Consider the following 18875-nt stretch of genomic DNA (forward strand, 5'->3'; position numbering starts at 1 on the left):
AAAAAAAAAAAATTAACATGCGATCTTTCACCATCTTTTATTTATTTATTTTTTTGGTTGCGTATTAAGTGATAAATTGCTTAAATGTATAAACAAGACAAAAAAGAAAACGAATGACCAAAGTGTGGATTTGTACGTCCATGAAAAAGTAACACGCTAGAATATAATAAAGAAAATATGAAAATTATAAATTAAATCGTGAAGAAGTCGTAAAACAATTCGAAAAATATCCAAAACTGAAAAAAATAATCAAAACCCATTAAAAAAATGTTTTCTTTCCCCGTCTACTCTGTAACAACACAATTTTAAAATAAGCCGTTCATGTCGCTGCTCTCCATGAAAAGAAAGCAGTGGTGAAGTCATCGTTTTCACGACAGTTCGTTGGAAGCCGTGAAAGGAGTCATTCCTTTCACGACTCTGCTATGAAAAGGAGTCGTTTATATAAAATCTTGTTTACTGATACAACAATATCAAGTATAGGGCTTTGAAGACGGATTAATGATAATGGCTCGCCAACCTGTTTGTTTTTCGTGGAAGAGGTATGTCGCAGTGTTCCTCTGTTTTTCTTCCATCCTGGACACGGCAAGCACGGTAACTCATTATTCCGTTCCGGAGGAAATGGATGAAGGGTCCATTGTTGCAAATTTAGCGGCTGATTTGGGATTAGATGTAAGGAGTCTGAGCAAAAGAAAAATGCGGGTGGACGTGGTGGGCAACAAGAAATATCTTGATATTAACAAAGATACCGGGGAGCTTTTTATTTTGGAAAGGATTGACAGGGAGTTTCTTTGTACCCTCAAGACAGCAACGACGTGTTTTCTTAGATTAGACGCAACAATTGAAAACCCTGTGCGCATGTTTAACATAGAGGTTGAAATATTGGACATAAACGATAACGCTCCTCATTTTAGAAGAGGAACGATGCATTTAGATATCTCAGAGTCGAGCCCTGTTGGAGAGAGATTCTCCCTGAACAACGCTGCTGACCCGGATGTTGGAACGAATTCTGTAAAAAATTACCATCTGAGCGCAAGCGATAATTTTGCTATTGAAATTCAGACCGGGAGAGACGGAACGAAGTTTGCTGATTTGGTTCTGAAAAAGGCTTTGGACAGAGAACAGCAGGCTGTTCATAATCTGATTCTGACCGCTGTGGACGGTGGGGTGCCCACGCGCACAGGTACAGCCAGCATTATTGTTCGCGTGCTTGATGTGAACGACAACGCCCCTTCATTTGACAAAGACCAGTATGGTGTAGAAGTGATGGAGAACTCGCCCATTGGCAGCTTAGTGATTAAACTGAATGCTACTGATTTAGATGAAGGCTCCAATTCTGACATCACTTACTCATACAGCTTATATACATCAGAGAGAACCCAGATGATGTTTAACCTGAATCCAGAAAATGGTGAAATCAGAGTAAAAGAAATGATAAATTATGAAGATTTGAAACTGTATGAAATGGAGGTGATAGCCAGTGACAAAGGACCTACCTCCTTATCTGGACAGTGTAGAGTTAAAATCCAGGTGACTGATATGAATGACAACCATCCTGAAATTTCCATAAAATCTTTTCAGAGTCCAGTCAAAGAGAACATAGAGTTAGACACAGTGATAGCTGTAGTTAGTGTCAGTGATAAAGACTCGGGTGATAATGGACAGGTTGATCTTCATATTCCAGAGAACATGCCTTTCAAGCTGAGGGAGTCCTCTGATAACTATTATGAGTTAGTGGTGTCAGAGCCATTAGACAGAGAGAAGGTCCCAGAATATGAAATCACCTTCACTGTCACAGACAGAGGGTCTCCTCCTCTATCTGACAATGAAACTATGACTTTGGAGCTGCTGGATGTTAATGACAATGTTCCTCAGTTCTCCCAGTCATTTTATACCATACGTGTGATAGAGAATAATGCACCTAGCTCCTTGCTCAGCTCACTCACTGCATTTGATCCTGACCTCCATGAAAACCAGTATCTAGTCTATTTCATCATAGAGAAGGAGATTGCCAACACCTCCATGTCTATGCTGTTCTCCATCAATCCAGAGAACGGGAATCTTTATGCACTGAAAACCTTTGACTATGAGATTGAGAAGGAGTTTCTTTTCCACATCGAGGCCAGAGACTCTGGTTCTCCTCCTCTCAGCAGTAATGTGACCGTCCACATCATCATTGTTGACCAAAATGACAACGCTCCAGTTATTGTCTCTCCTTGGCGTGCTCACGGCTCACTGGTGGAGGAGAAGATCCCCAGATCCACTGATAAAGGATCCCTGGTGGCTAAAGTGATCGCCTTAGACACAGACTCTGTGCACAACTCTCGGATTACCTACCAGTTTCTCCAGGTGACTGATGCTTCCTTGTTCAGCTTGGACCAATACAATGGAGAGATCAGGACTATGAGGATGTTCAGTTACAAAGACTCACGCCACCACAGACTGGTTGTTGTTGCCAAGGACAACGGGGAGCCTGCTCTCTCTGCTACAGTCACCATCAAGCTGCTGACAGTGGAGACTGATGTTAAGGCCTACTCTGATATGACTGAGATGCCTCTGGAATACGACATCTTTTCAGACATCAACCTGTATCTGGTCATCTGTCTGGCCTCGGTGTCATTTCTCCTGCTCATCACCATACTGGTCACCATCGTGCTGAAGTGTCAGAAAGCCAAGCCCAGCAAAACTGCTCCTCCCAGCAGGAACAGTGTGATCAGTGAGAGGAACTCCACCATCGCAGACTCCACTCTGGTCTCCAACGATGCCTACTGGTACAGTCTGTTTCTAGCAGAGACCAGGAAAGGAAAGCTGGTGGTCAGACAGCCTGTGCCAAAGGGCTCCAGATACATCGTGTCCAGCATCCCGAGAGGGACAGGACTGTCAGAGACTAGTGACTCTGCTGCTTCTACTCTGCAGGTAGGACAAATATAAGTGAAAATATTAAATTCAGATTGTTTTCAAAAATATGTAAAGTTCATTTCTAATTTCACAGAGAATGGAATTATCTTCTATATAAGTAATGTCATAATAATAGCTCTTTTAATATACTATCAAAAAATACCACGTTCAACATAGATATTACCTCGTTTATTAAAAGATACTTATTAAATTACCAATTTCACTTACTTCGCAAATTGTAGATCTTTTTATAATGTAACTGGTTTGTGTTTTTGTCCTGTGAGGTTTTCCGTAAAATATGCTTAAAACATATTTTCTGATCATTCCCCTCGTTAATAAATTCAATGCTCTCTACAAAGTATTTAACTCATGTTATACTACAAACAGACTTGGTCATAAAACAATAGAAAAACAAAGAAAGAAAACCAAAAAACGAACCTGTAAAAAAAAAAAACTTAACATGCGGCCTTGCACCATCTTTTATTTAAGTTTTTTTGGTTCTGTATTAAGTGATAAATCGCTTAAATGTACAAACAAGACAGAAAAGAAAACGAATGACCCAATGGTGGATTTGTACTTCCCTGAAAAATTATCACGTTAGTATATAATAAAGAAAATACAACTTATAAATAAAACCGTGAAGAGGTTGTAAAACATTTCGAAAAATAACCAAAACTGAAAAAAAAAAAAAAATTAAAACCCATTCAAAAACTTTTTTGTTTCCGTCTACTCTGTAACAACACTATTTTTAAAATAAGCCGTTCATGTCGCTGCTCTCCAAGAAAAGAAAGCACTGATGAAGTCATCGTTCTCACGACAGTTCGTTGGAAGCCGTGAAAGCAGTCATTCCTTTCACGACTCTGCTATCAAAAGGAGTGTTTATATAAAATCTTGTTTACTGATACGTGGCCAAATATCAAGTATAGGGCTTTGAAGACGGATTAATGATAATGGCTCGCCAACCTGTTTGTTTTTCGTGGAAGAGGTATGTCGCAGTGTTCCTCTGTTTTTCTTCCATCCTGGACACGGCAAGCACGGTAACTCATTATTCCGTTCCGGAGGAAATGGATGAAGGGTCCGTTGTTGCAAATTTAGCGGCTGATTTGGGATTAGATGTAAGGAGTCTGAGCAAAAGAAAAATGCGGGTGGACGTGGTGGGCAACAAGAAATATCTTGATATTAACAAAGACACCGGGGAGCTTTTTATTTTGGAAAGGATTGACAGGGAGTTTCTTTGTACTTTCAAGACAGCAACGGCGTGTTTTCTTAGATTAGACGCAGCAATTGAAAACCCTGTGCGCATGTTTAACATAGAGGTTGAAATATTGGACATAAACGATAACGCTCCTCATTTTAGAAGAGGAACGATGCATTTAGATATCTCAGAGTCGAGCCCTGTTGGAGAGAGATTCTCCCTGAACAACGCTGCTGACCCGGATGTTGGAACGAATTCTGTAAAAAATTACCATCTGAGCTCAAGCGATAATTTTGCTATTGAAATTCAGACCGGGAGAGACGGAACGAAGTTTGCTGATTTGGTTCTGAAAAAGGCTCTGGACAGAGAACAGCAGGCTGTTCATAATCTGATTCTGACCGCTGTGGACGGTGGGGTGCCCACGCGCACAGGTACAGCCAGCATTATTGTTCGTGTTCTTGATGTGAACGACAACGCCCCTTCATTTGACAAAGACCAGTATGTTGTAGATGTGATGGAGAACTCGCCCATTGGCAGCTTAGTGATTAAACTGAATGCTACCGATTTAGATGAAGGCTCCAATTCTGACATCACTTACTCATACAGCTTATATACATCAGAGAGAACCCAGATGATGTTTAACCTAAATTCAGAAAATGGTGAAATCAGAGTAAAAGAAATGATAAATTATGAAGATTTGAAACTGTATGAAATGGAGGTGATAGCCAGTGACAAAGGACCTACCTCCTTATCTGGACAGTGTAGAGTTAAAATCCAGGTGACTGATATGAATGACAACCATCCTGAAATTTCCATAAAATCTTTTCAGAGTCCAGTCAAAGAGAACATAGAGTTAGACACAGTGATAGCTGTAGTTAGTGTCAGTGATAAAGACTCAGGTGATAATGGACAGGTTGATCTTCATATTCCAGAGAACATGCCTTTCAAACTGAGGGAGTCCTCTGATAACTATTATGAGTTAGTGGTGTCAGAGCCATTAGACAGAGAGAAGGTCCCAGAATATGAAATCACCTTCACTGTCACAGACAGAGGGTCTCCTCCTCTGTCTGACAATGAAACTATGACTTTGGAGCTGCTGGATGTTAATGACAATGTTCCTCAGTTCTCCCAGTCATTTTATACCATACGTGTGATGGAGAATAATGCACCTAGCTCCTTGCTCAGCTCACTCACTGCATTTGATCCTGACCTCCATGAAAACCAGTATCTAGTTTATTTCATCATAGAGAAGGAGATTGCCAACACCTCCATGTCTATGCTGTTCTCCATCAATCCAGAGAACGGGAATCTTTATGCACTGAAAACTTTTGACTATGAGATTGAGAAGGAGTTTCTTTTCCACATCGAGGCCAGAGACTCTGGTTCTCCTCCTCTCAGCAGTAATGTGACCGTCCACATCATCATTGTTGACCAAAATGACAACGCTCCAGTTATTGTCTCTCCTTGGCGCGCTCACGGCTCACTGGTGGAGGAGAAGATCCCCAGATCTACTGATAAAGGATCCCTGGTGGCTAAAGTGATCGCCTTAGACACAGACTCTGTGCACAACTCTCGAATTACCTACCAGTTTCTCCAGGTGACTGATGCCTCCTTGTTCAGCTTGGACCAATACAACGGAGAGATCAGGACTATGAGGATGTTCAGTTACAAAGACTCTCGCCACCACAGACTGGTTGTTGTTGCCAAGGACAACGGGGAACCTGCTCTCTCTGCAACAGTCACCATCAAGCTGCTGACAGTGGAGACTGATGTTAAGGCCTACTCTGACATGACTGAGATGCCTCTGGAATACGACATCTTTTCAGACATCAACCTGTATCTGGTCATCGGTCTGGCCTCGGTGTCATTTCTCCTGCTCATCACCATACTGGTCACCATCGTGCTGAAGTGTCAGAAAGCCAAGCCCAGCAAAAGTGCTCCTCCCAGCAGGAACAGTGTGATCAGTGAGAGGAACTCCACCATCGCAGACTCCACTCTGGTCTCCAACGATGCCTACTGGTACAGTCTGTTTCTAGCAGAGACCAGGAAAGGAAAGCTGGTGGTCAGACAGCCTGTGCCAAAGGGCTCCAGATACATCGTTTCCAGCATCCCGAGAGGGACAGGACTGTCAGAGACTAGTGACTCAGCTGCTTCTACTCTGCAGGTAGGACAAGCCTAAAGAGAAACATAAAAACAGATTTTTTTTGTTAATTTTTGAAGTTTTGTAAAATTTCACAGAATATGTATTCAAAAGTGAGACATCAACATAATTTTTACATGATGGAAAGGTTATAATTCTTTTTTTTCATTAAGATTGAAATCAAGTGAACTTACCAAAGAACCATTTTCATGCGATTTCAAACAGTAAATCTATATGAGCACAATAAATCTAAATGTCCAATGTTCCTTAAACACTTAATAGTGTGTTTATATTCTGGTGAATAAAGTGAAATGAAATAATTTACAATTTATTCTAAAGAACTTTAAATATTTTGGTATTAATAAGAGGTGTCACTCCACAATGGAAAAAATGAACAAATACCCTTCTCAACAGTGCAACAGATAATTTAGCTGAAATAAGACAATTTTTTCAAACAAAACCTTCATCATGATGTTTCTTACATGGAAAGAAATGCAAATTTAATTAAATATACTTTTTATTTCAAGCATGGTGCATAATATCCTATTCCGCATTTCATAATTAGATGGCTTTTCCATACAAAATGTTGAGAAATCTTTTGTGGTTATTATTACAAAGAGCAGAATGTTTAATGTATGAGGTGTGGGAATGTTTAGATTGTTGCTTTATGTGCGGTGATTAAGAATGCTTTCACAGACTCATAATTGCACAGGCATTTCATCTGCTGTGTCACATGGGCACATCCACAGAAATATTTCTAACACCCATGTATTTGTTTATCTTTTATACAATATGTTACATAATAACATATTAATATCCACATGGGCCTAATCCAATTAAATGATAATCAGGAATATTATTTAAAAAGTACACCACTGATATTTTAAAATACATTTCCATGTATTGTTAAGTTTCATCTGTTTAACAGATTTCTCATTAAATCTCTAAGTCATATTAATATGCCTTCTTGTAATTTTATTTTGACAAAATGTCCATTTCTGTTGCCACCAAAATCTATTCTTTTTTTCTATAAGTAATTTATAATTTATTTTTTACTGTAACTTAAAGACTAAGTTTCCACATATTAACTTGGAGGGAAAAGAGCTTACATATATATATATTTTTTTACATATATTTATAGTTTGTTTTGCAATTGTGTTTAAAATAAATAGTTTTAAGTTAAAAATTAACTTTGATTTTCAGATTTTTTTAATGTGATATGTCAAATTAAAATTTAATACCTAAACTTAGTACATTAAAAGACACTTAGGATAGTCTTTCTTAGAAAGATAGATGGATGGATAGTTGATTGATTGATTGATTGATTGATTGATTTCCTATTATGAACTGGAGACCAGTCCAGGTTGTACCTCACCTCTCCCTTGTTGATGCTTACACCACAAGGGATAAGCTTGTTTTCAGAATGGCTGGATAAATTTCAGTTTTGCAGTATTCATTTGTGTTCATTTAATTTTAATAAGAATCTTTTAAGTTCAGGAAAAAGCATTTATTACTGATGTCAGGATAAAACTAAATGGTGTATCATTCTAAAATTTTAGTATGAAAAATAAAAACAAATTATCATTATATTTATTACTCAGTGAAAGGGCAGAACTTTGTTCACATGTATAGTTATGGGTGTTTCTAGACAGGGGCCAACAGGGGCCAGTGCACCTGTTATAGTTCATGTAATGAATAGATAATATTTAAGAAATGTCTCATGATGATATGAGCTGGCACAGAAATTGTAACTAATTGGACCCTTGGACCAATTTCATTTTTACCTTCAAAGTTTTACTTCAACAGTGTAATAAAAATGAAGGTCTTGCACTTTTAGGATGTATTCACACCTGACACATTCGTTTCACTTTAAACATACCAGAGTTTGTGTCTCACATGGAACCTTTTGTGCAGGTGTGAATTCACTCAAGCGAACTCCGGTGCTGACCAAAATATTGAACTGAAATCGGATTTTTGAGGTATTTTTGGTCCGTTTCGAAATGTATACTGGTGCTTCTTTGCTTGTGGTGAATGCAGATCTGCCTCGATCTGAACCAACAATAGGAAGTGTACGTCTTCTCAAACATAATGGGCCGCTATTGCTGGGCACTGTGGCAAAGATGAACTCTTCCGTGTTGCTAACACTACTGCATGTACAGGTGGTACTGAAATCATGCCTTTTCTGTCATTTTCCAGTGCTGCTGCAACCTGCATGTTGTGGGTAGGGCATGCAAAGCGTCTCAGCTGGCAAGGCCCATTTGATGGCAGCGTTCCAAAAATACAAACATCCCATTGGGAAACTTGCATTGAATGAGCTGCTTTTGACATTGAAAATTATCTTGCAATTGTAATGGCACAAATGTGCACTACAGGAATGTAGCAATCAGGACTTCCAAAGTTTGTTTTCACCCGGGTCTGGACTCTGTCCCGCCTCCATAATTTCTGTCTAATGGGAGCAATTATTTGCAAATTATAGTCTGCTTGGGGAAAAAAAAGCACAATGGGAGAGCAAAAAAAATAAAGTTAACTTTTTTTCCAGCCTAAACATGCGAACCCAACAACGGCTTTAATGATTCAAATATTATCCTCCATGATGCCAAACACAGCCTTTATTGTCTTTACGTATCTTACTTAACCACAAAGTCTGTGTTATGGTACAGATTTCAGCTACACTGCCTGTAAATTTTAGCAGAGTAACAGATATGTAGAAGCCCCAGATCTGTGTGAACAAAGTTTCTGTTGCAATTCAGAATGCAAATGATTAACATGTTTAAAATCAAAACAAACAAAAAGACAAGAACACAGAAAAACAAGTATCAGCACAAATTTCCACATTTAATAAGCTCAGTTTGTCAGATGAGAACATAATTTAATTTTTATTTCTGTTAAAATAGGGCTCAGCATGTTTTTTCAATGATATGGAAAGATCTCAATGAAATGTTTGACAGTCAAGTACATAGTTAACTATAATACTTTATGACTGTAAAATAGCAAAAGTGATGGATTTCAATACATTTAATCAGATGTATTAAATTACTGGGAAATTTTTCAACACCCTGGCAAAAAATATAGCAAAAAAAAAAGCACAATGAGAAAGAATACAGCCATATGGGACTTATTTAAAACATTTGACTAAAATCATACAAAAATTGGGAAGTACTCTCTTATTTTCAACACCCAGCTGATGCTGTTTACAGTCAAGAGACAGCTAAGTATATCCTAGAAGTGGGGCCAATGTGAATAACTTGACAATGCATCACAAGATGGAAAAAAGCATGAGCAAAATAATCACTCTTTCACAAGTTTTGAAGTTTGGAAATATTCTGAAAGAAAACTGGTTTCAAATAAATTTGTGCACCACATTTTAACATTCAGTGTTTTTAGTGCACGGCATCTACATTTCAAAGTTGAGTGTTAATTTGAAATTGTAGATACATAACAGTTCTGCATAATGTTGAAGCTTTTGACTTTTAGGTGGAAAGATATGTTCTAACTTTTGTAATACTTTCTCTAACCCTTACAGCATGTAAAGCTGAATTATCAAAGCAGCTTTGGTATTCTTTGGATTTTCTCAACTCTAAGTTAAACATACCTCAGCTTGATGTTTTTTTTTATTTGTGGCCTTTAACACAGTAAGCATCTTAAATTCACCTAACATTTGCAAACACATTAAAGTCGAAACATTTTAATTTAGGAATGTATGAAGGAACTGAAGTAACACTTTTGTGCTTAATCAAAAGTAATTTTTACATTTTTCTACGTAAAAACATTTTTAGTTGTGTTTAATCGTCATGCTTTGTTTTTTTTATATCATATTTTCTCAGTTTTGCTAGATGATTAAAGAGATGAAAGAGCAAACTTGACAACCCCTACCAAAGAAACTTTCTATACCTACATTAATTGTCAAAAATGTGAGATGCATTTTTATTTTGTTGCTGCATTTAAGCAGTGGAGGAATCCATAATAGTTTTTTCTTTCTAAACCACCACGTGTTCCAGCAGTGATGAACAAAATAAAAACTTTTATGAGAAATAACAAGCATATAATGACCAATTATTAATTATGTATATTAGTATTGTAAGCGTGGCATCCAAATAATTACATTAGAAACGTATTTATTCCGCTTCATCAACTTTTATTAAGTCCAGTTACGACTAAATGAATATTAAAACGGTTCTAAATCTATTTTTTATTTTAGTGTTTTAATGAGGACTGTTTATGCTTTTTTACTTCTCAGTTCCAGATAAGGCATTTTTGATGAGGTCGTAGTTATCGCGATATGTTGTCTGCGGAGGGGATGAGAGACGTTGTGCACAATCAGTGCGTCATTCTTGGGAAGAAACGCCTTTTGTAACGATTTGCGTTGTATTTTTCGCTTTTACGTAAAAGACCTGTCCGTCCGAACCGGTTCTTCACAATGGCAGAGCCTGTCAAACGGCTTTGCAGGACGGGGTATGTGTTCCTGTTTCTCTGTCTTTTTGCCTCATGGAGTGCGGTGTTGTCAGTTACTCATTATTCTGTACCTGAAGAAATGGAGGAGGGATCTGTCGTTGCTAATTTGGCGGCTGATTTGGGATTAGAAGTGAAGACGCTGAAAACGAGGAGGATGCGCCTGGATGTTGTAGCCAATAAAAAATATCTCAATATCAACAAAGACACGGGGGAGCTTTATATTTTGGAAAGGATTGACAGGGAGTTTTTGTGCCCATCGAAAACTACTTCATATTGTTTCCTTAAATTAGACGCTACAATTGAGAACCCAATACGTATGTTTAATATTGAGGTGGAAATAACAGATATTAATGACAACGCTCCTCATTTTAGAAGAGGAACGATGCATTTAGACATCTCAGAGTCGAGCCCTGTTGGAGAGAGATTCTCCCTGAACAACGCTGCTGACCCGGATGTTGGAACTAATTCTGTAAAAAACTACCATCTGAGCGCAAGTGATAATTTTGCTATTGAAATTCAAACTGGAAGAGATGGATCGAAATTCGCTGATCTGATTTTGAAAAAGGCTCTGGACAGAGAACAGCAGGCTGTTCATAATCTGATTCTGACCGCTGTGGACGGTGGGGTGCCCACGCGCACAGGTACAGCCAGCATTATTGTTCGCGTGCTTGATGTGAACGACAACGCCCCTTCATTTGACAAAGACCAGTATGGTGTAGATGTGATGGAGAACTCGCCCATTGGCAGCTTAGTGATTAAACTGAATGCTACTGATTTAGATGAAGGCTCCAATTCTGACATCACTTACTCATACAGCTTATATACATCAGAGAGAACCCAGATGATGTTTAACCTAAATTCAGAAAATGGTGAAATCAGAGTAAAAGAAATGATAAATTATGAAGATTTGAAACTGTATGAAATGGAGGTGATAGCCAGTGACAAAGGACCTACCTCCTTATCTGGACAGTGTAGAGTTAAAATCCAGGTGACTGATATGAATGACAACCATCCTGAAATATCTATTAAATCTTTTCAGAGTCCAGTCAAAGAGAACATAGAGTTAGACACAGTGATAGCTGTAGTTAGTGTCAGTGATAAAGACTCAGGTGATAATGGTCAGGTTGATCTTCATATTCCAGAGAACATGCCTTTCAAACTGAGGGAGTCCTCTGATAACTATTATGAGTTAGTGGTGTCAGAGCCATTAGACAGAGAGAAGGTCCCAGAATATGAAATCACCTTCACCGTCACAGACAGAGGGTCTCCTCCTCTATCTGACAATGAAACTATGACTTTGGAGCTGCTGGATGTTAATGACAATGTTCCTCAGTTCTCCCAGTCATTTTATACCATACGTGTGATAGAGAATAATGCACCTGGCTCCTTGCTCAGCTCACTCACTGCATTTGATCCTGACCTCCATGAAAACCAGTATCTAGTTTATTTCATCATAGAGAAGGAGATTGCCAACACCTCCATGTCTATGCTGTTCTCCATCAATCCAGAGAACGGGAATCTTTATGCACTGAAAACTTTTGACTATGAGATGGAGAAGGAGTTTCTTTTCCACATCGAGGCCAGAGACTCTGGTTCTCCTCCTCTCAGCAGTAATGTGACCGTCCACATCATCATTGTTGACCAAAATGACAACGCTCCAGTTATTGTCTCTCCTTGGCGTGCTCACGGCTCACTGGTGGAGGAGAAGATCCCCAGATCCACTGATAAAGGATCCCTGGTGGCTAAAGTGATCGCCTTAGACACAGACTCTGTGCACAACTCTCGGATTACCTACCAGTTTCTCCAGGTGACTGATGCTTCCTTGTTCAGCTTGGACCAATACAACGGAGAGATCAGGACTATGAGGATGTTCAGTTACAAAGACTCTCGCCACCACAGACTGGTTGTTGTTGCCAAGGACAACGGGGAACCTGCTCTCTCTGCTACAGTCACCATCAAGCTGCTGACAGTGGAGACTGATGTTAAGGCCTACTCTGATATGACTGAGATGCCTCTGGAATACGACATCTTTTCAGACATCAACCTGTATCTGGTCATCGGTCTGGCCTCGGTGTCATTTCTCCTGCTCATCACCATACTGGTCACCATCGTGCTGAAGTGTCAGAAAGCCAAGCCCAGCAAAACTGCTCCTCCCAGCAGGAACAGTGTGATCAGTGAGAGGAACTCCACCATCGCAGACTCCACTCTGGTCTCCAACGATGCCTACTGGTACAGTCTGTTTCTAGCAGAGACCAGGAAAGGAAAACTGGTGGTCAGACAGCCTGTGCCAAAGGGCTCCAGATACATCGTGTCCAGCATCCCGAGAGGAACAGGACTGTCAGAGACTAGTGACTCAGCTGCTTCTACTCTGCAGGTACAACTGACAGTTACAATAAACTCTTTTCGCTGGTTCTCACTTTGGAACTTGTTTTCAATCTTTATTTTAGATCAGGTTTTAGTTTAGGCTGCATAATACTCCCCAGTACATATACAATTTCAGCAGTCATATAAAAACAAAAAATATTCACTTCATTCTTTACATTCTGCTGGTAAATCCTTTAACTGGATTGTTATTTCTAATATGACTTGATACTACCATGGATTGTTTTACCATTTTCGTTTTTAACAAACATTTCTGCCAGATAAAATGCCATTGTTTAAATTTTGGATTAAAACAGCAAATTTGTGTTTGTCATGATTATCAACTTTAAAGATGAGCCTTAACTTGTGTAAGATTAAAATTTTTACATATTTACTTTGCTTTAGTTTATTGAATGGATGACAATTTTATGACAATTTTAAGAGACAACTATATATCCTTTATTAAGAATGAAAAATGTGTACTAATCTCTGTCGGATAAGTTTTCATATAATTTTTTTCCTAATAAAAAAAAAAAGATTTTCAAATGCTCAACATTTAAAAAATAAAATAAAATGTGATTCATCTTTTTTATTTTAAAGATCTGTATCTGTATGGTAAGTATGCAATCATGTAGAAAGTGTCACTTTTACAACACTCTTTCCTGTAAGGCTCACAATTTTCTTTACTCATTTCAAAAGAAACATTTTATTGATAAAACTTTTGCAATCATTTTTATGCCAAAGACCTGATGATTGAATCCCTTCTTTTCTTTCTCTCCACTCTAAAGTACCCTAAATGAGGAAGGTCCACTCAGCAGCTGGAGGTACGCAGCGTTCAAGCCCCGGAAATTGTTTTCATGGATAAGTTGAAGTATTTTTAGTGTTTTAACAGTTTCTTGTTTTTCCTTTTTTCAGTGGTTATGTTTTTCTTTATTGTTTGTAAGATTTCCTTTGACAATAATGTGCTTCAATTTTTATATTACATATTTGAAATAACATGCAGTTTATCAGGTTCTCCCATGTCTTTAGACGTCTGGCTGGTTAATTGTTCCTGATTTTTCAGGTCATCTTTAAACAGTAAAATGCCAGCCATGCAGTTTTACCTATTATAGTTAAAACAACTTCTTTTCAATTGTTGAATATTTCTTAGATTTGACAGCATGAGCCTGATTTACATGAACTGATTTGTTTTTGTGGTTTTGAACAATCAGATATGGTGATTCAGGTAGAGTTTTGAAACTATTTCAATTTCTGTGATTTTTCTGTACAAAGATTGTAAATATATATATATATATATATATATATATATATAATTGATTTATTTCAGTGAAGTCAAACTTTCTTTTAATCTACTAAAATCATTTTTGATCAATAGCTCTACAGGGTTTGCTGGAATGTTTCAGATTTATTCTTTATACTCCCAAGGGCTTCATTCAAATTTTTAGTCCAGCACATTGTTCAGCATGTGGTTCAAAATAAAGACTTAAAAAATTAGAAGACAACAGAAGACGTGACTGACGTAAATTGAACACATACATCTACAACAAAAATACATTTTCTAAAAGGGCACACTCAGAATTGTCTTTTTGGTGCTAAAATCCCATTTTCTCTGTCAAACTTATTTTATTTTTGTGTAGGTTCAGTTCAGAAAATGTGAATAAAATGTGTCTTTGCAACAGATTGATAATGACCAAGTGCCCCCCCCCCAAAAAAAAATTAACTTTTTTTGTTTTGGTTTGTTATGTGGCATGCATACAGTTGTTTTGACCCTTGAATTTATGATATATTTTTTTGTCTATTTATTTTAAGATTCAGAGTTAGAGGAGTTTTACACACAGGGAAATTAAACCCTCTGAAAATGCTTAGAAGCAGAGGCAAAAGTGACAACACAGAAAATGAGCTAGTGCTCAAATAATATCTTAGACAGTCCCCCAGAAAGTCTATAAAACTTTGATTAAAACAATTTCAAAGATTACAAGAAAGTCTTGCTATTTAAATAGAAAGATTATTGGAGACGACTGGCGTTTTGCCCATAGTTTATATGGGTCAAAACATTGATCTGATTTTCAGACTCTATCTGAAGTTTAATGTCAGTTCTTTTTTAGTATCTGCATCTTTAATTGAATCACCATGTTTTCAAGTTGATGCTGTGCATGTGGATATTAATCTGTGTTCATGCCCCTTTCTGACCCATCACTAATATATTCAAATTGTAACCTTTTATTTCACGTATTCACGAACGGGGAATAGGACTTTACTCCTTTTGTCCTTTTCACAGGACGGCACTTCAGAGCATGACTGACGCTGTCTCCTGTCTTAAATGTGACCTAATTCTTTGTGCAGGAGAGGTGCAAAGAGAAATCAGGCACTCGGTTCCCTAGCAACCACTCTCCTCCATGTAATTTTTGAGCATGGTGTTCAGTGACAGATCTATCACATCCGCAATACACATTCTCTCCCGCTCACTCCGTCCTCTGCCTGAAGCCCCTGTCTGAGCGAAAGAAGTCAGCTGCATGACGTATCTCAGTCTGGTCAACCACGAGGCTCTCAGTGCTGTGGGTCCGTTTCCACAAATGTCTAATTCTGTTGTCTCATTGGCAGGAATCCACTACAAGCAGCAACAGCTCCAAGTAATTCCAGTCCTTCAGCTGTGGATAGGATTTTCGCCAACAGCAAACGCCTGGTGGAAGAAAAGAGGAACTCCGTTCAGAGATCCACCCCCATGGATACGCCCTCCTTTGTCTCGTTCCCGTTCCTTACTCTGTGCAGTCGTCATGCAGCCCAAATGAACCGGACCAGAAAACATAACCCTGCACTCCCCCATTCTTTGAACACACATGAAAAGCAGATCAACAATGCCCTGATGTCCATACCTATATGCATGAATAGACTGCATGGCTTCAACTTATATTTAAAGTATTGTAAAGATGAGGTACTGACAAATGTGCATTCTTAAGTTTGAACAGAAGGCACAACTAGTATTCCAAGAGAGGACACGGAAAGGTTGGAATGCCCTTAGAGACTTTTGACGTTTAGTAGAAGGAAGCACATGTTGGAATCTACAATTGAATCCTTTGTGCCCCTGCCTTGCGCCATACAAACACTGACGTATAATATCAGAGGTAACATACAGCACAACTAACTAAATGTTCAAAAAGCATTGAATCAAATCAAAAGTAATTAAATAGAATCAGCATTTTGTAAATGTGTTTACTGTTAGCTAATTCATGTTTACTTGTGTTTTATAAGTTAGCCAGGCCTACATATGTGAAAGTGCCAAGTCCATCATAAGCACAAAAGAATAGAATTGAGGTCTTTCTTCTTCAGCCATCATGCCTTTCAGTTGTTTTCTGCAAGAAACAATAGAGTAACGAGTATCAAGTGTGTTATTTTCTGTAATTAGGACAGACATATTTTTTGTTGTTCTTTTAACAGAGATAAACAATTATATTTTATGGGACCAGAATCATGCGGTGCGATGTTTTGTTTTGTTACCTTAGTTTTTGAATGAAGCAGCACAATTACGGCTTAGTTTATTCACAAATGTAACATTTCTCATAACATAAAGTTTAAATGTCACCATGTTTGAAAGTTTTGGCTACTTGAACATTGTTAAATAAGTCTTGGGGCTTCAGTGAGTGAGCGACCACGAGAGAACAGACTGATTCATTATATGAACTGTATTTATATTACGATTTACTTATTTCAGTTTACAAGCAAAGCTCTTTGAGTTAGCTTAATTTCGGTATATTCAGTGGTGCAGCCTGTTGACATTTAATGTTGACTTTACAAAACTGGAACGGCAAATTGTACCTGTGTTTTATTTTCATTCAATGAAAGCTGTGTTCATGTATTTTACAATATTGTATGCATCTCCTTAAGGAATTCAAACACACATGCAACTAACATAAGAGAAATACTCACATGCCTCTTTATTAATATGCCTTTTTTTAATCATCAGTAAAGGATTTTTAAGCCTCTTTAATGTGAACAGAATTATGTGCCATCATATTTAAGTCTGTGTAAGCAGGAACACAACCATGTTGTCAAACTCTTTAGTACGACTTGTGTTTCTATCTGGGTGTAATGTGTTGAATCAAAACATATGGTAAATGCTTTTGTACGGTGTTCCTTTCATGGTGCAACATGTAGACGGTGTGAGTTAATTGTATACTGTAGTCTGTATGAATTACTACAAATAAAATATAACAATAAAATCTCAGTCTCTTAAATGTTCCATTAAATGTAAAATATCTGAAAATTTCCATTGTTTTGAAATGTTTTCCTTAAGTTTACTCTACATTAAATGAGTGGAATTATGCTAGTAATTTTAAAATGTCAAATGAAAAAAAAAATACTGAGTGGTTATTTCAGACTCTCCTGACAGCTAGTAGATTACATAAATCCACTCCTTAATCATTTTTAATTGAACTTAAATATGTATTATTACTTAATCATGCCATAGAAATAGTAGCAGTCTTAAAACATGTTATAGAGATAACAGAATGGGAAGTCCAGTTTATTTGTATGTCACATTTCAGCAGCAAGACAGTCCAAAGTGCTTTACATGGTAAAAATATAACTAAAAAAACAGGCAAACTTAAGTAATACAAAGTTGACACCCAAATCTAGAAATAATTAGAATTACTCTCTCACAATAAATCTGGTATTCTGTGTTTGTAAAAATGTTGGCAATACATTCCCGTACTAAGGTATTTTCACGTCAATGTCTTAAAAATCTTGATAATTTAAAATTCAATTCCTTTTTTAAAAGCTTGAAAGCAAGCTATGTTCAGTGTTACACAACGGTTGCTCTAACTTCATTTACTGACTGACAGCCTCTCTGGAGTTATGCTGTTTTATAAAAAACAAAAACAAAAAAACAACTTGTTAGTTGTATGTCAACAAACATGATGATGCCATAAAATTACACTATTTTTTCCTGGGTGAACTTGTCATTGCAAATTTTATTGAACTGCTTTGCTAATTAAGAGACAGTGAATCTTAGCACTTACCCAGATGTCAAAGGTAAAAGAAGCAAAAGAATCATCAGTAAACCTCAGCTGGTGAAATAAGCACTGAACATGTCAATGTTTTGTCCTGTTTAAATATTTCTAATGAAGCACATGACAGAAAGGGTGTGCAAAAAAGGACAGAAACCAAAAGAGCCAGCTGAAATATATTAGTATGCAAATAGCATCTTCCTGCTTTTATCAAGATTAGCTGGTTTAATATTCACTGATGGCTTCTAAAATGTTTTTATTAAGTACCAGACAGAGCAGAACGATTGGTTATAGTCCTATTTACTTTTATAAGAGCACTGAAGCTGTAATCGAGAAGAGAAGAGAATGCCAGCCACTGCCAGCTCCAGCTGCCTCTCGTAAGAGGCAAGTAATAATCAGCAGAGTTGTCCAGAAGCCAAGGAGGACTTACACAGAGCTACAAAGGACCTGGAGACAGCAGGTAAAGTTTTCATGTTAAAATAAAATGTGAAAAAAATATGCTTCCCCCCTCCAAGATTATAAAACTTTACAGTATAAATATCATATTATAAGAATTCACAGGTACATATTTCAAATACATTGGGGGATCATAAATGTATCTCTTATGACTCTTTATGTTATTTATTTTTGTTTCTTTCTAGTATTTAGAAATTGTCATAATTATAAAATACAGAAGTACCCTGACATTTGTTTGATTAGAAAAAGCTCATTCATGTTTTGTTAACAGAAGCTTACAATACATAATGCAATTGTGTATCTATGTGATTGTGGAAAAAAAAAAAAGATAAGTACTTTTTAAGCATTATGAGTCATGTAAAATATTTTCAAC

The 18875-nt window shown here is 37.4% G+C and overlaps 1 protein-coding gene across 9 annotated transcripts in view; it reads left to right on the plus strand.

Annotated features, from left to right (window-relative positions):
- LOC103471326 (protocadherin 2 alpha 1) overlaps positions 1-17260 on the plus strand; it is a 41505-nt gene extending 24245 nt beyond the window's left edge. For 2 of the 9 annotated variants that reach the window (XM_081611448.1, XM_017307064.2), the window contains exons 2-3: positions 13832-13867; positions 15645-17260. In XM_081611448.1, the coding sequence (XP_081467574.1) occupies positions 13832-13843 (12 nt within the window). In that variant the 3' untranslated portion in view covers positions 13844-13867; positions 15645-17260. Of the gene's footprint in view, positions 1-153; positions 2914-3147; positions 6255-7394; positions 13057-13831; positions 13868-15644 lie in introns of those variants that run through there. The other 7 variants (XM_081611447.1, XM_008420243.2, XM_081611445.1 and 4 more) reach the window with 6 other exon arrangements.
- The last annotated feature ends 1615 nt before the right edge of the window (positions 17261-18875 follow it).

The sequence above is a fragment of the Poecilia reticulata genome, chromosome 10 (genome assembly GCF_904066995.2).
Source record: "Poecilia reticulata chromosome 10, P_reticulata-male-v2, whole genome shotgun sequence".
NCBI lineage: Eukaryota > Metazoa > Chordata > Actinopteri > Cyprinodontiformes > Poeciliidae > Poecilia > Poecilia reticulata.